The 22114-nt window shown below is 40.2% G+C and overlaps 1 protein-coding gene across 4 annotated transcripts in view; it reads right to left on the reverse strand.

The window, feature by feature from the left end:
- MYO1B (myosin IB) overlaps positions 1 to 22114 on the reverse strand; it is a 192621-nt gene that overhangs the window by 89783 nt on the left and 80724 nt on the right. For all 4 annotated transcript variants that reach the window (XM_089916557.1, XM_022567282.3, XM_022567283.3 and 1 more), the window contains exon 4: positions 14320 to 14414. In XM_089916557.1, coding sequence (XP_089772683.1) covers positions 14320 to 14414 — 95 coding nt within the window. The remainder of the gene's footprint in view (positions 1 to 14319; positions 14415 to 22114) is intronic.

Below are 22114 nucleotides of genomic sequence, written 5' to 3' on the forward strand. Positions count from 1 at the left end.
TCCATAATCAGGATCTGGGAAATACTCAACTATTAAATGTCAGTAGAATAAAACATGGGCCCAGGTCCAGGCAGTCAAGGCAAGAAAAACCAATCTCCCAAATCTTGCTTTCTTGCAAGTTCTCTGCTCTGGTGCCACTGTCTGAGGGCAGGAAAGCCTTCCCCAGGTGTGAGTGGCAGTACCCCTACCTATGGGTGTAAGGGGACAAACCTCAACGCTGCTCTTTCTCACAGGGAGACCTGCAGGTGACTTCCAGCCCATTTCCCACCACTGAAGAAATAATAAATGAACAGTTGGAACGTGACCTTGGGCGCATTGCCCAACATGTGCTTCAGGGCCTATATACAGCCCCAAAGCATCACCTAATAATAGGAGCCACAGAGCGCCAAGAATCTATGCAGGTCCCATAAAGTTCTCAAGGGAGTGCTAGCAAATATGGTGCAGAAGAAGCAGGTGATCTCATGGAGCTGAGGATTGTGGTGGGATGCTGGGTACTTCTTCAATGGTTGGAGTTAAATCTCCCTCCAGTTTGCTTTCTGGGTAACGAGAATGGGTCCAAGTAGATTCTCTGGTGGTCTGTGATGGCGGATTTCTGCAGTCTCCTTTTAAAGACTGTAGCTGAGAAACATCAGTCTTTTCATCTTTGCAATACCCTCCCTCCAAAGGGCATAGTCCCTTAACACATCCTCCATTGCGTAAAGTTCCCGAGCTACGTTTTCCACCGTTCTCAGGGTTTAACTATTTAAAGGCTGGTGAACTGTATGGACACACGTCTGCTGCTCCATCAGGCTGAACTGGCCTCAGTCATGAACAAAGAGTTTATATACTATTACGTTTCATTTCACTTCTTGGTGCTACATTCCCCTCTACCCACCAGTTCACACTGGAACTCTTCTGTCACTTTGCGATACTCTGTTTCTAGGCTCCCTGGCTTTCAAAGTCAGGTGAGGCTGCCCTCCCAGCAAATTCCTGACATCTTGTGCTACCTGGTCTCCAACTGTGGGCCAACTCTCCTGCATCGCCCACACATTCCAACCCTACAGTCTGGCCTCTGAAACAACTCACCTCCAGGCTTTCTCATCATCCTGCTTTCTCAGCAGCATTCTCTGGTCCCCATCCCCACCTACACTCTCACATGTATTTTGTATATTCTTTCTTGACTTGAATTTCTAGCCTTCCTACCCATTACACTATTAGAAGAGTGGAAGCATTTATAGACAAAACAACTCCAGACAGTGGCAAACACACACACACAAATATATATGTACATATTTTACATGAAAAGCTAAGTTTTCTTTTAGGTAAACTGGCAAGAAATAGTAAAAGTCCAGGTCAGCCTATATTGCTTATTCCAGTGATTATGAACCTCACTGCAGCCAAACCTCCAACCTCAGATACATGGCTACACCCAGTTCTCTGGAAATCCTGTTCTGGTCCAGGGTGGACACCATGGACAAACTGCTTTGTGTGTATGTGTGTGGGAGCAGACGGAGGGGGGGAGGTAATCAACCAAGAATGAGAACTCTTTGGTGGCTGCTAGAATTGATCTGACCTCTCAGAGACCTTTTAATGGCCTGAACTAAATGGCATCAAATTCTCTCAGGGTCAAATCTATTTAAAAATGGCGCCAGGAGCAGATCTATTGGAATGTGGATTGGACCTACATCATATGGCTGTTAAATTGTATGTAAACCCACAATATCTACTGGGATGTAAAGATTGGTTAACTTAAATTGAAACAAGGAATCAGTTTTATTAACTTTAAAATCTATTTAAGTAATTCAAATATCATTTTTAAATATACTTCGAAGATCCTTCTTTCTAAATTGTTAAAAAGATTTTATGCTCAGGTTCTTTTTTTATTTTTTATTTTTGCAGTACTAGGGCCTCTCACTGCTGTGGCCCCTCCCGCCGCGGAGCACAGGCTCCGGACGCGCAGGCTCAGCGGCCATGGCTCACGGGCCCAGCCGCTCCGCGGCACGTGGGATCTTCCCGGACCGGGGCACGAACCCGCGTCCCCTGCATCGGCAGGCGGACTCTCAACCACCACGCCACCCGGGAAGCCCTATGCTCAGGTTCTTAACTATCTTCAGGAATTCTATTACTGCGCTCATTTTAATAATTCATTTTTGGAAGCTGGGATTAAGGGTAATTTTCTCCAAAGTCTCATTGTCTAAAAGAGACAACTCATTATTCTTTTCCTGACATAATACTTGATCTTTAACTCAAGTAGTTCATGAGATAGTCACTACTTTAGAAAAAATAAGTAAACCTGTACGGACAAGTTGCAAGGTCCAATGTATTTTAGAGGACTGTTTTCATTATATTTCATCATGCTGCAAACAGGAAGTAACAGTTATCTCATGAGGTTTTCTGCTTCATTTCCTTTGGCTCTTCTGTGCTAAAGTTCAAATAAATTTGCATCTTTATTCAAATGTTTACATATTTATCCAAATCAAAACTCTATGTAATAAACTCTATGAATGAAAAATATTGTACTTCTGAGGAGAATCAAGAATTAAATTATCATCCTCCTCCATACTGCAAAGCCTAGTTCTTGAATCATGTGGACTATCATAGGAACCAACTAAACATGACCTTGGCAAGCACAGCATAAAATCTTAAGCATTTTCCAAGGCAATACTTTTGAGTAGACCGAATGCATTAATCTAGTAATCATACTCTCAGTGACAACGTCTTGCATGTTTGCTGTAAAAATATAAAAGGATTCTATGTAGGACAAAAAGGTGTATTCTTCACGTGTACTCAAAATACTGAAAAGCACTGCCATTCTAGATATAAGAATGCTGGCATTTAAAATTGGCAAATCATAACAGCATTGCTTAGAACTCATTCTTAGTTCATCATTTTCTCTAACTCACAGATACTTTACATATGTAGATTTATGTGCATATATATGTTTGAATGTTGAATTTTAAAATGCATTGAGTTGGACAAACAAAATATGAAGTCTTCAAAGTCAAAATATCTTCTCACCAGAAAACAGTAGAACACCTAGGGTTATCAGATATCCTGCACTAATGAACAAATGGCCTATAACAAAACATTTCTAGATCAAAATATCTAGACCAGAATTCATTTCTATAAAGGATGGAAAGGGGTTATAGATGATCGTTTATGATCCTGGGAATTTTAAATTCCTGTTAAGGTAAGAATGATAACTAATTTAACTCTGTATACTCTGGTACCTTGCATCGGGTTGTGAATAGTATCTACTATATGTTATTATATAATTATGTAATATGTAATCATATAACCATATAAATTCATATACTATAATATTCTTTATGTAAGAAAACATTGTGAAATAGCAATCAGTGAATGAGAAAGGGAAAACAATGAAAGACATTTGTAACCATGAGGACAAAAGGATGGGAATCTCATGGGCAAGTATGAAAACCTATGCATGCAATCGAGCAGGCTCCACATAGATACTGTGTCAGGAAAAAAAGGTAGGAATACAAGCAAGGCTTATTCTGAGGTTTTTTTTCAGAGCTAATAAATTTATCCAGGAGTTAACAAATATCGATGCATGCATGCATAGATACAAATAATATCATAGGTCACATACATATCATATAAACTATGTCATATATGTCATATAGCATAGAGAAAGCCATACATTTATACACACACAAATACTGACATATTTATCTACTTCTATACCTATCTCCTTGGTTAAGACACCCAAGTTTTTCTAGGGACTATGCTTACAAAGGTCTGGTGGTCCAGTGACCTAAAGAGTATGACTGCCTAAATCAAGCAAGCCATGTTTGTATACAATGAAACAAGGACTCTGTAACACAGAAGAACACCCTTTTTTAGCAGTCCTGAGTCTGCAGTGCTGCAAAATCACCCAGCTGCAGCACATCCAAACTGACCCGACAGGCAGCTGGGAACTGCCCCGATCACTGTACCAAAAACATGGGTCTTGCAATGAGAAACGCAGCCTCTGCTCCAAAAGGAATCATGAACGGCAATGTTTTTATTGAAATACAACTATATGTAAGTTGCTTTGCTTCTGAAAGTTGGCCACAAAATCTGATAATTCATGTCAAACACGTGAGTCAAGAGAGGCCTCTCTCACATGAGGAAGAAACAAAACAAAGCTCACGACATTTTGGCCTCGAGCTTGCTTAGCTGTTCTGCTTCCATGTGGAGATGTTCAGCATTGGAAAATGCTCATGGATGTTTAGGCTACAGTCAGTCACTCACATCTCTGTTGCTGACCGAGTCAGAAAACTATCACAGATGTAGAGCAGTACAAGCTCACTTGGGGTTCAGAACCAAGGGTCTTAATGAGCAAGGCAGGCTTTGTAACTCTTTTAGCAGATGGCTGCAGAGTTCCTAGAAACTGATGTAACTGTAAAATTAGAAATCAAATAATTTATAATGCTTTCGTATATCAGGATCATCTTCTCAGGCCCACAGTTTACTCTGACGGCCTTGGAAAAATGCAGTTACGATGGTTCCCTCATGTTCTGCCTCCCTGCCCCCATCGGTGCTTGAATGATTTCCCACAAACTATTTGTATTCATGAGAGTGAATTGTGAGTTCAGTGCCTAGAAATAGTTGGGCACTTTTATGAGGCATGATGAATTTTTTATTTAGCACAGCAGTAATGGATTAAATAGGACCCCAAAGGATTCAAAATGTTCACGCCTCTCCCTGAGTGCCCACATTATACAGCCCTACAGTGTAAGAGTGTCTCCAGTGTTTAAGACCAGTAACATCACCATCTGCCAAGGGGGGTTTACAACCTCGTTAACTTAGTTACTTCTTATAAAATGAGCCCTCTGATACTACATGGTGGTTCTGTATATGCTATTAAGCAGAAACTCTCACCGAAAAGAGATGCTATACGTAAGTACATAGCAGGTTCCAGGCCCTCAATAAATGTTAGTTCTCTTCTTCTTTCATTCATTCACTAACACAAAAATGCCAATAGCTACATGTATTCAAAAAAATTTTGGTGACTAAGATAATGTGACATTTCAAAAATGGCCTGGCATTCCTCTTCCCCACAGAATTGAGAGTAAACCCCTTCTTGAAATTCCTCACACACTGTACTGCAATCTCTGTATTATATTCCATCATTTCATTTTCCCGTAAGTAATCTCCATGAAACAGAGACATTAAACAACACAAAGTCTACTCAAAACTATAGTCTGATGACAATTAAAACCTTAATACAATTTGATACAATTTCTGTACCCCTGCTTTCAAAAAGAAAGAAAAGTAGAAAAAGATGGGAATACGTAAGTAAAACACTAGATGTCTCTATGGAAATGAAGAGGTAGGAGATGCTATTGGGATCTATAAATGTAAAGAAAGGGCTGAGCAGCTACCAAAGAGTATAGCTGAGTAGATACTTAAAAACAGCAGCTCTCAGGAGTAGTGTCCACTGCCCAGCACCAGGATTTTAGTGATAATGGACAAGTGAAACATCACCAGGTTTAAAAAGCACAGTAGCTCAAAAACAAGACAAATGCTTCGAGAGGCTTCTGAACAGTTGCTACTCAAAGTATGGTCTGACAACCAGCACTACTCAAAAGCTGGTTGGCCCCTGGACTGCTACTGGTCTATCTACACATGAGAGTAGGCATTGAGAAGTCTTTGTAGCAATTTGGTAGTTTATTTTGTCTGTGGAAACTAAAACCAGAAATCAGGGCCTGAATTTTCTATGTCTTCTTTTATTTTATTTTTCTGGTATTGGTCAGCAGCAGACTGCAAGAGAAGGGAACCTGGTGCTTCCCAGTGGAAGGTTTGAGATGTACTGCTCCAGGGTGTCTGTGGTACCCTCTCCAGCCTCTTGCTGAAGCAGCACCTGTAAACAGAGCTTCCTACCAGAGAAGGAGGTGATGACCCTGTGAAGCAGCTGTCCATTCTTCAGCTTATGACAGAGGGCAAAGGGGTCCTAGAAGGGACTAAATCCAGGGAAAACGATAGGATTTCAAGTGGTGAATGGGACACTGAAACAAAGAGGACAAGTTATTGACTAGAAAAATAGAAGAGAAAAGAGAAGAGAAAAATATAGAAAAGAAGAATGAACTCCATGTGCCACTAGATTTCCACCAGAGGAATAAGGTGTTTTTGTTTTTCTCAGAAAAGAATGAATGCCCTCCCTGTGAAACAGTAACAGCAACCTCCACTCACTTTCTTAATAGAGAAGGTACACGAGCCTACCAGGAGATGGAATTTTGCTCCAGGAGGAAGCAGTATGGTTTACAACTCTCTGAGAAGGAGGAGGTCACATACTAACATGGCTCATGAGTGGATGTGCTGTCTTCTTGGAACACATGTTCCAGAGGAGATGAAGAACTGGCCAATACCAATCAAACCAGTGACCACAACCCACTTCTGATGACTCACTCAGGAACAAACTGAAACAATTAGATACTCAAAGAAATCTTTAGACATGATGAAGAATGAATAAAAATCTAAAAAAGTGAATAGGCTTAGGAATATTTTCATCTCTTCCTCCCTTATGCTTTAAAAAAGGAAACACATGTGAAATGAATAGGCTTGTAGATACAGTCAAAGGGATTGAGGTAGGGGTAGGTGGCATGAGATACGTCACTAATACAAATGACTTCTGTCAGGGACACAGTTTTTAACTTGCCTTGCCACCATTTTCACTGGTTAACCTGGAAGCAAACAAGAAGCTGTACTGCTTCTAAGAATTAAATTCTGTTTCACAAGAAAAGAACTGGTTAGTGACACGGAAGGAGCAAAAACTTTCCCCCAAGATACCAATGTCCTCTTAAAGTTCTTACTGGAAAGAAAGAGTTCTAAACAACCAAAGATATCACAAATTTCTGAGTAAACAGTGGTAAGAGCCTATATCCAGAGTTCAAATGAATGATCTAAAAAGGGGTGGGAAACTCTATATAATGACACTGGCTACATACAATAAACAGCAAGCCTTTTAGTGAAAAGTAACATGAGCTGCCATTAGAAGGGGGGAAAGCATGAGGGGAAGGTGAAGAACAAGGTCGAGGCTAGATCAAGCAGAATCTTGTGTAACAGGCACACGGGGTTTGGCTTATATTTTGGTGCAATGGAAACTATTAAATATTTTTATGTAAAAAAAAGCTTGATGCAAACAAACATGGAAAAACAATATACCAAAACTGATGAGATGCAGCAAGAATGTTCCAAGAGGAAATTTTATAGCTATAAATGCATACATCAAGAATAAAAGAAAGATCTTAAAAAAAAAAACCCTAACATTATACCTCAAAAAACTAGAAAAACAAGAACTAAGCCCAATCTTAGCAGAAGATACAGCTTTTTTGAGGAAATAATGAAGATTAGAGCAGAAATAAATGAAACAGAGAATCAGGAAAGCAGTAGAAAAGATTAACAAAATTAAAAGTTTGTTCTTTGAAAAAATAAACCAAATTGGCAAACTAACCAAGAAAAAAAGAAAAAGGGCTCAGATAAATAAAATTATAAGTGAAAAAGGAGACATTCAACAGATATCACAGAAATAAAGGAACATAAGCGACTACTATGAACAATTATATGCTAACAAATTAGACAACCTAGAAGAAATGGATAAGTTCCTAGAATCATGAAGAAATAGAAAATCTGAACAGACTGATTACAACTAAGAAGATTGAGTCAGTAATCAAAAACCTCCCAAAAAGAAAAGCCCAAGACCAGAACTATCTCAAACTCTTGCAATACAAAGAAGAGGGAACACTTCCAAACCCAGCATTACCCTTATACCAAAGCCAGATAAGGATACTACAAGAAAAGAAAACTATAGGTCAATATCCTTAATGAATATAAGGGCCAAAATTCACAAAATACTAGCAAACTGAATTCAACAGCACATTAAAAGGACCATATACCATGATCAAGTGGAATTCATCCGTGGGATGCAAGGATGGTCCAACACATGCAAATCAATAAATGTGATACCTCACATTTAACACATACATCACATTTTAATAGAATAAAATCATATGATCATCTCAATAAGTCCAGAAAAAGCATGTGACAAAATTCAACATCCTCTCATGATAAAAACTCTCAACAAATTAGATAAAGAAGGAGTATACATCAACATAATAAAGGCCATACAGGACAAGCAGGCAACTAACATCATACTCAATGGTGAAAGGTTGAAAGCTTTTCCTCTAAGATCAGGAACAAGACAACCCTCCCCACTCCTATTCAACATAGTACTGAAAGTCCCAGGCAGAGCAATTAGGCAAGAAAAAGAAATAAAAGGCATCAGAAACAGAAAGGAAGAAGTAAAATCGTCTCTGTTTACAGATGACAGGATCTTATGTACAGAAGATCCAAAAGTCTCCACCAAAAAGACTGTAAGAAGTAATAAACTAATTCAGTAAAGTTGTAGGATACAAAATCAACATACAGAAATCAGTAGCATTTTTTATACTAACAATAAATAGTTTTAAAAAGCAATAAAGAAAACTAACCCATTTCCAATAGCAACAAAAACAATAAAATACTTAGGAATAAATTTAACCAAGAGGTGAAAGATCTGTATACTGAAAATGATAAGACATTGGTGAAAGAAATTTAAGTGACACAAGCAAATGGAAAGCTATTTCACATTCGTGAACAGAAAGAATTAATATTGTCAAAACATCCCATACTATCCAAAGCTATCTATAGATTCAATACAATCCCTGTCAAAATTCCAATGGCACTTTTCACAGAAATAGAACAAACAAGCCTAAAATTCATATGGAAGCACAAAAGACCCCAAATAGCCAAAGCAGTATTAAGAAAGAAGAACAAAGCTAGAGGCATCATACTCCCTGATTTCAAATTATACTACAAAGCTACAGTAATCAAAATAGTATGATACTGGCATAAAAACAGACACATAGATGAATGAAACAGAATGAAGAGACCAGAAATAAACCCATGCATAAGCAGTCAACTAATATTTGACAAAGGAGCCAATAATATTCAATGGAAAAAAGGCAGTCTTTTTAATAAATGGTGTTGGGAAAACTGGATATACACATGTAAGAGAATGGAGCTGACAAAAATTAACTACCACCCACAAAAATTAACTCAAAATGGATTAAAGACTTAAATATAAGACCTGAAACCGTGAAACTTCTAAAAGAAAACATAGGGGAAAACTCTTAGACACTGGTCTTGGCAATGATTTTTTGGATATGACACCCAAAGCACAAACAACAAAAGCAAAAATAAACAAGTGGGATTACATCAGACTAAAAAGCTTCTGCACAGCAAAAGAAATGATTAACAAATGGAAAGGCAACCTACTGAATGGGAGAAAATATCTGCAAATAATATGACCAATAAGGGGTTAATATCCAAACTACATAAATAGCTCATACAACTCAACCAAAAAAACCCCAAACAATCCGATTAAAAAATGGGCAGAAGACCTGAATAGACATTTTTCCAAAGAAGACATACAGATGGTCAACAGGCACATGAAAAGATGCTCAACATCATTAATTATCAGAGAAACGCAAATCAAAACCACAATGAGATACCACCTCACACTTGCCAGAATGGCTAATATCAAAAAAACACAAGAAGTAAGTGTTGGAGAGGATGTGGAGAAAAGGGAATTCTTATGCACTCTTGGTGGGAATGTAAATTGGTGCAGCCACTATGGAAAACAGTATGGAAGTTCCTCAAAAAATTAAAAATAGAACTACCATATGATCCAGCAATACCACTCCTGGGTATATATTCAAAGGAAAAAAAATTACTATGTTGAAGCGATATCTGCACTCCCATGTTCATTGCAGCATTATTTACAATAGTCAAGAAATGGAAACAAGTAAGTGTCTGTCTATGGACGAATGAATAGAGAAAAATGTGGTGTGTGTGTGTGTATATATATACATATATATACACACACACACACACACACACAACTGACTATTGTTCAGCCAAAAAAAAAAAGAAGGAAATCCTGCCATTTGTGACAACACGGATGAACCGTGAAGGCATTATACTAACTGAAATAAGTCAGAGAAAGACAAATACTGTATGATCTCACTTATATATGGAATCTAAAAAAAAAGACAAATTCATAGAAACAAAGAGAAGAGTAGATTGTTGGTTTGAGACGGAGAAGGGGGAAATGGAGATGGGTGAAAGGTGATCAGAAGGTACAAACTTCCAGTTATAAGATGAAGTTCTAGGGATCTAATGTACATCATGGCAACTATAGTTAACACTGTATTGTATACTTAAAAGTTGCTCCGAGGAATTCCCTGACGGTCCAGTGGTTAGGACTTTGCGCTTTCACTGCAGGGAGCATGGGTTCGATCCCTGGTGGGGGAACTAAGATCTTGCATGCCGTGTGGTGAGGCTAAATAAAGTTGCTAAGAGAGTAGATCTTAAAAGTTCTCACCACACACACAAAAAAAGGTAACTCGAAACAACATTTTTTTAACAGGCCAAGGGTTTGATCCAGTTTTCAGTTTTACAGATCATTCTGGTGTCTGTGAAAAAAAACTGTAGGCAAGCATAGGGGGAAAAGAAGAGACCTGTTAGATATTGCTACAAACAGTCCTCAAAGGAAGTAATGGTTGGTGGCTTAGTCTAACTAGAGTCGCCATATGGATACAAAGAAATGGAAGAAAGAACTTGGCATGAGATATACTTTAGAGGTAGGGTTGACAGGATTAGAAAATGGGATTCATGTGGAAGATACAGGAAAGGAAACTATCAAGGATGACTGTTACATCTCTAGCTTAAGAAACTAGGCTGATGGGTGGTCCCATTTATTGAGACCAGGAAGTTTGGGTAGGAGGGTAAAATCAAAAGTTCGATTTAGGGCACGCTTAGTTTGAGATGCCTCTGAGAGACCCACATAGACTTGTCAAGCAGGTACTGGATGTGTAAGCTGGAAGACAAAGTAAGAGGTACTGAGTGGAGTGTACAGTTTAGGAGGCAAAAACATAATCTGAGACTAGTTGTGACCACCCTAAAGAGAATATAGAAAGATAAAGAAAGATGATCCAGAACTAATCAACACAATAACTTTTTATTTTCTTTTTGGCCGTGCCACGAGGCTTATGGGATTTTAGTTCCCCGACCAAGGATCGAACCCGGGCCCTCGGCAGAGAGAGCTCAGAGTCGTGACCACTGGACTGCCAGGGAATTCCGCCAAATTAACTTTTAATGAATTAACTATATTTCAATTTTCAGTTGTCAGGATCAGTCTTTGTCCTGGTCTGATTCAGTATTTTCGTCAATTTCTTAAATTAGGACACAGAAGGAGGCTCGGGTTGGAGGATGGCATTTATTCAATCATTCAAATATGTAGTGATTGCCTAATGGGTCCCAGGCATTAAGTCAGACTATAGGGACACAAAGATGAAGAAAACATAATCCCTGCCTTAAAGAGACACTGGAGGCTAGTTTAAAAAAAAAAAAAAATTACCAACAAGGGCAATGGGTTTAATGGCACTCAAAAAGAATCATATTCAAAGTATGAAGATACAGCTTAGCATAGTGGATAAAAATGGTGCCATGAATTAAATGTTTGTGTCCCCCTGAAATTCATAAGTTGAAACCTTAACCTCCAAGATGGGGCCTTCAGGAGGTAACTAGGTTTAGATGAGGACATGAGGGTAGGACCTCAGTGATGGGATTAATGTCCTTATAAGAGGAGGAAGACCAGAGCCTGCTCAGGCTCACTTTTAAACTCTCTCCTCCCATGTGAGGACACAGAGAGAAGGTCCTCACCAGGCACCTTGACTGGACTTCCCAGCTTCCAGAACTATGAGAAATAAATGTCTGTTGTTTAAATCACTCAGTCTCTGGTATTTTGTTACAGCAGCCTGAGCTGAGACAAGTGGGGTCTCTAGAGCCAAAAATCTACCTGCGTTCAAGATCCCAGCTCTGCCACTTACTCACTGTGAGGTAGGGTTGACAGGATTAGAAAATGGGATTCTAATTCTAAGTTTAAGCAAGTTGTTTAACCTTTCTGTGGCTCAATTTCTCCATCATAAAAATGGGGATAAGAATACTTATCTCATACGTGCAATATGCTAACCACAATGCCCAACACATGGTAAGTGCTCATGTAAGTTAGCTACTATTATTATTTCCCAATGGCATGGCAGTGGTTCTATGGGAGGGAACAGAATCATAAACAAAAGATTCTACATGTAGGCTTAAAATAATTTTGTTGAACAATACCCAACTGAGAAAATCTGACCAAACAGAAGTTAATATACAAGAAACCTATAACACCTTGCTCGATGAAAAGACCAATATGAGTCAATACATGTACCACATGAATAGAGGTCTCGTATCCACGTTAAGAGGGCAATAGTTTCACAATAACCAGGAGCAAATTTGAAGTATTCTGTTTACTTCTTGGGATGCAATTTTATAAAGCATATTGACAAACTGGGAAGACTCTGGAATAATATGACCATGACAGTGAGGAATTTGGGAACGAGATTCAATCCTCCTGTTACATGTTCGTATACGCACCCTTACAAGTGTACACCTCACTTCACTACACTTAATGTTCTGTATATAAATTGTATGTAGACCTGTATACATTTAGATGTATGTACATATATAGTGTAGAGCTATTGTTTATCTCCTGTACTACACTATAAACTTGACAAGGACAGGAATGGTGTCTGGCTCACCAATGTATCACTGGTACCTACTGCAGTACCTTTCACCTAGTAGGTACTCAGGAATTATTTCCTAGATGAATGAATAAATGAATGTGTATCACATGAGAAATTTTTAAAGAAAAGGGATTTTTAGCCCTAGGAAGCTTTGATGGATGACTTCAAAGAATTAAGTGATTGTCCTGTAGGAGAGAAAGTAGACTAATTTGGTAAGGTCCCAGACTGCAGAGTTAAGACGAATACATAGAGGCAGAATTCACCTCTAGGTAAGGAAGAACTTTTGTTCCCAAACCTGTGTGACAAAGTCCATAGGCCACCTTACAAAGCAGTGAGCCCTGCATCACTACAAAAGGAGTTCGGCTGTCCCTGGGGAGGACCCTGCACTAAATGGTCTATAACTAAGATCCCTTCCAATTATATGAGTCTGTGCTTTCTGTTACCTTAGATTCTTACATGCCACTCTTTTCCCCTCCATTTCTGCCCATCCAGAGCCTAGAACCTGCACAACCTTGCAAAGGAACAGTGCACTATGTCTCCAAAGGCTCTGGGAAGGGAGCTGGACACATCTTATCTAGCCATTCTTTCTCCAGCTACTTTGAGGGGTAGGGAAGAGGTACTCCTTAAGAAAGTGGAGGAAGAAATAGGTATAGAAAGAAAAGCCATTTCAGTGCAGATAGGGAGACTTTAAAGACACAAATCTAACTAAGGGCTAATGAACAAAATGGATTCAGTCAGTTGACTGAAATATCCACGGGGGATTTTCTTCTCTTGAGCATCAGGAAATCAAAGTTATTAATCTGATAATTAAATAGCCAAGTAAAGTTGAAGCATTTAAATCCCACTTTGGCAAACTAGCAGAAATTACCAATGATCAGAGTCTCATCTATAAAACAAGAACATCTTACAGATGAACCAGTTATGAAAATACTATCCTCCTCTTTCACGGACTCATCAGTTCCATCAAAGAAACCTACTGACAACAGCAGTTCTAACCTGTCCAAGTTTGGACTCAGAGATCACAGCTCTTTTGAACGTCTTCCAGGTAGCTGGGCACCATGTGTAAAATCACTTTCTCACTCAAGACAATCACACAGATTGCTTTTATTAAAAGCACAAGAAAAAAAAAGCACACTCCCTCCCCATTTGAGGGGTTGTTTTATGGGGAGGTTGCCAGCCTGTCTAAAAATGTGTACAAAAATCTCAATTCTTCAGGCTTCAGAGGAAGACTTTTCTACAGTGAAATCCAGTATGTTCCTGGTGCCCTCCCTCACTTTTTAGCAGAGAGATAGTCTGTGGTTGTGGGATCTCCAAACCCAAACAGTCTGGCATTTCTTAGGGAAGTGGTGAGACCTCGCACTAGACCTTGGTGTCTTGGAGGGAAGGTAAAAGACCTTGAAGTACGCAGGAACTGCAACAGAAAGGTCTAGAATCCAGAAAGAGACTCCCACATTGGTTGGAACCCTTTTGATAGGTGCCTGCTCCTTCATGTGAGAGATGAGGCAAGTCTTCCCGGAGAACATTCCAGGATCCTAATCACTAGCCTTCCTAGCATGAGTCCTGTGAGCTTCATGCTAATAAGGCTCCACCCACCCGCTCTGCCATCGTCATTCTGTGCAGCGTTTACCCTTCTATAGGAGAAAGTAAGGTTGTCCAGTGGCCTTACCTGTTTTTCCTGCTCCGCTTTCCCCAGTAATCAGAATACATTGGTCTTTATCTTGATCTCTTAGGGATCTGTATGCTTCATCTGAAAGGGCAAAGCTGCAGGAGATAATAGGGAAAAAGTCCTTAAAATTCAGCTCATTATTACGTGTTTATCAGATATAACTAACTACAGGCTCTTTAAAGGGTCACTGATACACTTTAGATAGAAAGCTGAGATATCACATTTTATTTCCTTCAAATTCTTGAAGTAAATAAATAAAGCTATCCATTCTTTGTGGCCGGTGTTACCTTCTCCTATGCATTCTCTCTTAACTGAAATGGTACTGATGTACTGTACTCTAAAGATATAGAGTACATGTCCACAACTGGATAATGTTGCTATTTCCAGGACAATACACTGGAGTTTCGAAACAATGAGAAAAAAATTTTTTCAAACATTAGAAAAATGTTATCAAATACCAAATAGCTGATGTTACCATCACTAAGCTAAACACAGAACTACTGCCTTCACAAACAAGATGGTTGAAACTGTAAGGTCCACCAGAGGCAGGTGGTACTATAGGTTTGCCATGGTTCTTGTCCAGTCCTGTGTGCTCTATGATGACAAAGGGCCCCCTATCAAGAAAGTCCTCATGTTGACCTTCCCCTCCTCAAAATTTACTAACAAGGTAAATTTTGCTCCCTCTAACTAACTGAAAAATAATTGGGACAATATGATACTGTACTTAAAAGAGGAAAGCTCCTCTTCTAATTCATTTATTAACAAGTACTTATTGAGTCTACCTTATGTGAAGAACACACTAGGAATGCAGGGGAGAGAGATACAAAATAGAAAATATGTTAAGTGCAAGGAAAAGGATATGTGCAAAACATTGCAGAACCAGACCTCAAGGGGGTAGGGGTGTGGAGTAGGAGTATCTTAAGAGGTAGAAAAACAGCCCTAAAGAATTCATTAGCGGGCTTCCCTGGTGGCGCAGTGGTTGAGAGTCCGCCTGCCGATGCAGGGGACACGGGTTCGTGCCCTGGTCCGGGAAGATCCCACATGCCGCGGAGCGGCTGGGCCCGTGAGCCATGGCCGCTGAGCCTGCGCGTGCGGAGCCTGTGCTCGGCAACGGGAGAGGCCACAGCAGTGAGAGGCCCGCGTACGGCAAAAAAAAAAAAAAAAAAAAGTAACGATAAAAAGGTCTGAATTATCCAATCTGAAATGTGAAAGAAGACATGAACATCTTCCACAAAATGGGAAAAAAGAAAACACAAAACCAAACCAAACCCACAAAATGGTCTAAGGAAGCTGGAGAGCTGGAATAGGTTAGAAATTGACTTCAAGCTAATCAATATGACTTCTTTACAGAACCATTACCTCAGTCTAAAACTGTAAAGTGGAGGGAATGAATAATTGTGGAAAAGACATCTAGATTTTTTTAAATTGCATGGGATTTTAGAGAAAATTTTATCACCATTAGATTGCCAAGGATTTCCAGAAATAAATGGAAAGAGATAAATTTTTAAAACTTAATGCTCTATTTAGAATTTCATAATGAGACTGATTTTCTAAACTTTAAGTTTTTAAACTCAAACCACTTTAGTATTATCAAGATTCACAGACCTTTCATTTTTACATGCCTTACACCTGAATTGTATGATAACTGGAACTAAAATAATTTCCTTGTTTTTGCAGATTTGGAAAAAAACAAAGGCCAAATATCCTAGGAGGTAGGGTAAGCAGTTGCGAGCTGCTGAAAGGCAAAGCCTGAGGAGTGATGCGCTAGAGAGATGGGCAGACTCCAAATCAGGAGAACAGAGATGATCGGGAGCCACCCAGAGGCAATGTAAGCAACAGAAGGACAGGATCACATAGTAATCAGAGAATAATTAGAGCTAAAAATAGCAGCATTTACCCTGTACCAGCATGGCCCCCAGGCCCTTCATATTTAATCATTTTTTAAATTTATTTATTTAATTATTTTTTTTTTATTTTTGGCTGCGTTGCGTCTTCATTGCTACGCGCGGGCTTTCTCTAGTTGCAGCGAGCGGGGGCCACTCTTCATTGCGGTGCGCAGACTTCTCACTGCGGTGGCTTCTCTTGTTGCAGAGCACGGGCTCTAGGCACACGGGTTTCAGTAGTTGTGGCACGCGGGCTCTAGAGCACAGGCTCAGTGGTTGTGGCACATGAGCTTAGTTGCTCCGCGGCATGTGGGATCTTCCCGGACCAGGGCTCAAACCCATGTCCCCTCCTGCATTGGCAGGCAGATTCCCAACCACTGTGCCACCAGGGAAGCCCCCATATTTAATCATTTTAAATCTCACAACAAAACTACTACGAATAAATTATTATTAATCCCATTTTCAGATGATGAAATTGTGGCAAAAAGTGAAGACAGAACTTGCCAAGGTCACACTGGCAGTGTGCTCTTGACCAGTGGGACACACCACCTCCGTGCTCTGGACGGAGATCACAGGGCCAGAGCACGGCATGTAAGAGAGGCAATGAGCCTGGGGAAGGGCTGGGATACAGGAAGAGCGTCAATTCAGCCAACCAGACTTTGGCTTCTCTTCAGGAAATGTGTGGTGCCATTAATAATGACAACGTACTGAGCACCTTCAATGTGCCAGGAGCTGAATGAAGTGTCCTATTCATAATCAGATTTCATCCTTACAGTAGCTCTGTGAAGTGAATGCTACTTGCATCCTTAAAGAAAAAGGATCCAATGAGACTGAGAGGTGACATGACATGTCCAAGACCAGGACAGTCATAACCTGAACCCAGAAATCCTGTGTATCACATTCTTCCCCTCTCCTCACATCCTCTTACGATTATCTGTGACCTTATCCTCTGGCTGGACCAATGTGAGCCCCCAAAGAGAGTCACCACAAGCCTTATTTGTAACCGTCACATCAATGACTCCAACCAAAGCCTTGCACATAAATATAGTCATTTGTCGAATGAACATATAAAGAAAAGGCAAGAAAGGGACTTTTTCGAGTAACATGTTGCTTTAGCTTGCTTATGTGAACAATGTACACTGATCTATTTCCGTCCAGCATGTCTTCCTCACCCTCAGATCCCTTCAGCCATCCCCTAAGTAACCAGTGCCTTGCTGTGTGCCAAGGTCGAACAGTGCCTAGGTCGCTCAGTGGCCTCATCCTTCTCTAGTGTTCTCTGAATCCCCGAGGAGGAAGCAAGCATCCCCCTCTGCACCACTGCATACTGGGACAACGGACAAAACAGTGAATCCCAGAGGCAGAGGCATCCTGGATGGACAGGGTTCCCTGGGCCCCATACCCCCAACTTAACACCTACAGGACCCCGAGCAAGTCCCTCACCCTGGCTGAATTTTCTTCAGGTACAAAATTAAAAATGTAGCCACGTACTTCCACTTAGAGGATTAAGTATACCTGTATGAAAGCACTTTAAAAGTGATCGAGTCCTGAATAAATGTCCAATGTCCTTCTGTATCATAATTAGTTATGCAGACATCTTCTGATCCCTTACCAGAGTGTAAGCTCCTGGGGGCACAGCCTTGCTGTGTAATTAATCTTTGTGCATCCCACAGAGATATGAACGTAAGACATCGTCTATACCAAAATACGAATGAATGAATGAGTGGATCCTCTCAAGTACTGACAAAGTCCCTACTGGACTGCACTCCGTAAAGGGTGGTGAACAGGAAAGCCATGTCTTCTGTGACCTTCATAAGGGGAAGGAGAGCTTTACTTAGATTCCTTATTAGCCTTCCTCCCTCCCACTCCTCCCACCTCCAGACAAGAGCTCAGTGATGCTGCTGTCATTTTCATCATGGGCAGGAAACAGAGGAAAGCATGTTACGGCAAATATACAAATGAACTTTTCCAACCACACACATTTGCCGACCTCTTCATGGGTTAACACAGGCCTTTTCCCATGCTCCTAAGACTGCAAGTTAGCTTTATATATTACACTATTACCAGATCCCAAAGGATGCAAAATGACTGCTAATGTGAATAACCACATACGATTGTGCGTGCACATATATATGTGGACACACACACACGAGGGTTCAGAAGATCACCAAATGACCCTGGCACGGGTTTATTTCAAGTCAAAGAGACACCTAGCTTGAACACTTACTTTCCACTTGTCTATCTAGACAGAATACTTAACTGCTGTTCCCCAAACTGGGCTTGATTGATCTAATGAGGAGTATATTTTAATTTAAGATAAAGGCTAAAAGGGATAGTTATTCTGTCAGGACTCTGGAGAGTCCCTGATTTCAAACTGCCATGAAAATTTACCAATTAAAGTATTTAAGCACTGGGAAAATTGGCCTGGACTACTGGCTCACGCATCTCAAGCAGAGCATAAATGTCATCATACTTATTTCGTATAAACACGAAAGATCTTGACTTCACTTAAAAATGACAAAGGGGCAGGCAGGTCCTGAAAGACACCAGCTCCCCTCCCAATCTTGTTCTCTTTCTCTCTGGCAACGTTAGCACATGCCCATCACCACGGCCAACATTTATAACTAAACTGAAACCACATGCCAGTCTTCCCAACCACTCTATAATTAAGGAACTTAAATAAATCTTTAGAGAACTTTCTACTTAAAAACAGTTGTGACCCATATGCTTCGCATTATTTTGTGAGCGTGTCATCATTGTGATTTACCACACACAAAAATGAATGGTTTATTGAACTATGATGACGATAACAACGGGCAAACATGGTTTTCATCCCACCACATCAAGAGTGGGGTTTCACCCACTACGTCTGTCCTCTAGTTGAGCTCTAAGAATAGCAACAGCCTGACGTTTGAGTGTAAGTCCCCCCTTCATTTCCAGATCAGCTGAACGGCTGTTCGTTGAGAGCCAAACTTTCCCCAACACCAAGCATGTTTGCTGCATATCTGCAGATAGCTGTATCTAACGCTTTTAGGTTTTGGAAGCTTGGTTTGGGGCTCATCTGTTATGTTCTGTCAGAGCAGAAGATTGGGTTTCATGTTCAAAATTATCTAGTCGGTGTTTATGTCCCTTCTCCACCTTATTTCTGTTCAGAATGTTAATCTCCACCGTGGCCCTGCTTTCGTGGGCATCAAGGGTGATGGCAGGGCTTCTTTTCCCCAAACTCCAAGCTCTCCACCCTGCCATTTCCTTTCTAGGTTTCTTTCACCTACTGTACGAAGCAGAAAAGATGATGTGACACCCAACACATCACCCACCACCGCCTAAAGCTTATGCTTATGTTCTCCCAAGCAGCCCCCTACTTTTCAGTCCCTCTGGCTATCCTCTAATGAGGCGCTTAAGGAATCACTCTCCAAAACGGTCAAATCCATTTGAGGACTTTTAGTTTGTCATCTCCATTAGCCAAAGTGCTTAACGGAACAAATTTTGTGTCAGGAAACTCTCCTGAACTTAGATAACTGTTTCTACCTTTCTGTTTCAGTCTTTTTCTTTAAGAGCTCTCTCAAAATGGTATTCCCTTTCATTCAATCCTGAATCCTGGAATACTTTCAAATCACACTAGGGAAATTCTGCTTCTGAATTTAACCCTCTTAAAATAGCTCTGTCTCAAAATTCTCATCTACATTGAGATCTACAAATCTCAACTATTTCTCTCCTTTCTAGCTCCGGTTCGGCCCTAAAAACTGTGTGCTTTTAAAATTAAGCAACAAGGGCTTCCCTGGTGGCGCAGTGGTTGAGAGTCCGCCTGCCGATGCAGGGGACACGGGTTCGTGCCCCGGTCCGGGAAGATCCCACATGCCACGGAGCGGCTGGGCCCGTGAGCCATGGCCGCTGAGCCTGCGCATCCGGAGCCTGTGCTCCGCAAAGGGAGAGGCCACAACAGTGAGAAGCCCGCGTACCACAAAAAAAAAAAAAAAAAAAAAAAAGCAACAAAAAGTAAGTGTTTTTTAAAAAAATTCCTAACCTCTAAGTGTGCCACCAATTCCTAATTTCATACTAAACCCGATTAAGGGCTAAGGCAGTCCACAGCAAGGACGTGGAAGAGAAGGAAAAGGAGAAAGGGAATTGTGTGTGGTGTGTTTTGCACAGTAACCTTGAGGTCTATTTGTTTATTTGCTTGTTTGTTTTTAAAGGAGAGGCACAATGCTGGCCTTCCTTGTAAAATACTATTGCAGGTATCTGTACATCTATAATTGTCTCATATTCTCAATTCAGAAACATTCACTCGCTTGAAAAATATCACCCTGTTAAATCAGTGTTATGCCCTTCCGTGAAACATTCATCCTATCATATCTTAAGGGAAAACTTCAGGGAAAATAAGTTTTTATACTTCTTTGTTACAAGTAACTAAAACTTTTTTCATCCTGGAACGCTTTATTACATTCTTGTCCTATGCCAGGACAGGCATACCTCATTTTAATACGCTTCATTTTATTGCACTTCCCAGATACTGTGTTCTTTACAAACTGAAGGTTTGTGGCAACCCTGCATCAAGCAAGTCTATTGGCACCATTTTTCCAACAGCATTTGCTCACTTTCATGTCTCTTGGTTGGTCACATTTTGGCAATTCTCACAATTATTTCAAACTTTTTCATTATTATTACATTTGTTACAGTGATCTGTGATCCGTGATCTTTGATGTTACTATTATAACTGTCTTGTTGTTTCGTATTTTTTACTTAATGTATGTACACTGTTTTTTTAAAGACATAACGCTGTTGCACACTTTATCGATAGACTACCGTACAGTGTAAACATAACTTTTACATGCACTGGGATACCAGATAATTTGTGTGACTTTCCTTATTGAGATATTCACTTTATTGAGGTGGTCTGGAACTGAAGCCACAATGCCTCTGAGGTGTGCCTGTGCAAGCATGGTAAATTAACATATTTACAACAATACAGTTTTTCCTACACAGCCACAACACTGGTAAGCATTCCTAACAATCCAAGCCTCAGAGCAAGAGCAGATAGACAACAAAAGTAAGCCTCTTTTCAAGACAGACAGCAATAGGGACTTCCCTGGTGGTGGAGCAGTGGTTAAGAATCCGCCTGCCAATGCAGGGGACACGGTGTTCAAGCCCTGGTCCGGGAAGATCCCACATGCCGCGGAGCAACTAAGCCTGTGCACCACAACTACTGAGCCTGCGCTCTAGAGCCCACGAGCCACAAGTACTGAGCTCGCATGCCTAGAGCCCATGCTCCGCAACAAGAGAAGCCGCCGCAATAAGAAACCCACGCACCACAACAAAGAGTAGTCCCTACTCCCCACAACTAGAGAAAGCCCGTGCACAGCAACAAAGAGCCAACGCAGCCAAAAATAAAAAAAATTTTTAATATTGAAAAAAAAAGATAGATAGCAATGGGCATATGTACACCATGAAGTTAAAAAGAAAGATTATGAAAACAAACACAAAGAACAGAATTAGAGGGAGATGGATGGTAAATGGACCTAAATGGTTGCGAGTTTTCTGTATTTTACGTAAAGTGGTACAGTATTAATTCTATATGGATCTTGAAAACTCAAGGATGTATATTACACCATGAATAACCACAAAATAAAACACAAAGAGGTACAAAATAACAAAAGAATTAAAATGGAATTCTAAAAATATTTCAAATTATTCAAAAGAAGGCAAGAAAAAAAGAACAAAAACAGAGGGGAGAAATAGAAAGTAAATTATTGAATGGTAAACCTAAATTCAACCATATCAATAATCACATTAAATGTTAATGGACAAAATACTCCAATTAAAAGGCAGAATATGTTAAAATGGATATAAAGGCAAAACCCAATTACATGCTTCCTATAGGAGTCATACTTAAAATATGAAGACATAGATAGGCCAAA

The sequence above is a fragment of the Delphinapterus leucas genome, chromosome 8 (assembly GCF_059928025.1).
Source record: "Delphinapterus leucas isolate spDelLeu-1000000601 "Yukka" chromosome 8, BTC_Dleu_Yukka2, whole genome shotgun sequence".
Taxonomy (NCBI): domain Eukaryota; kingdom Metazoa; phylum Chordata; class Mammalia; order Artiodactyla; family Monodontidae; genus Delphinapterus; species Delphinapterus leucas.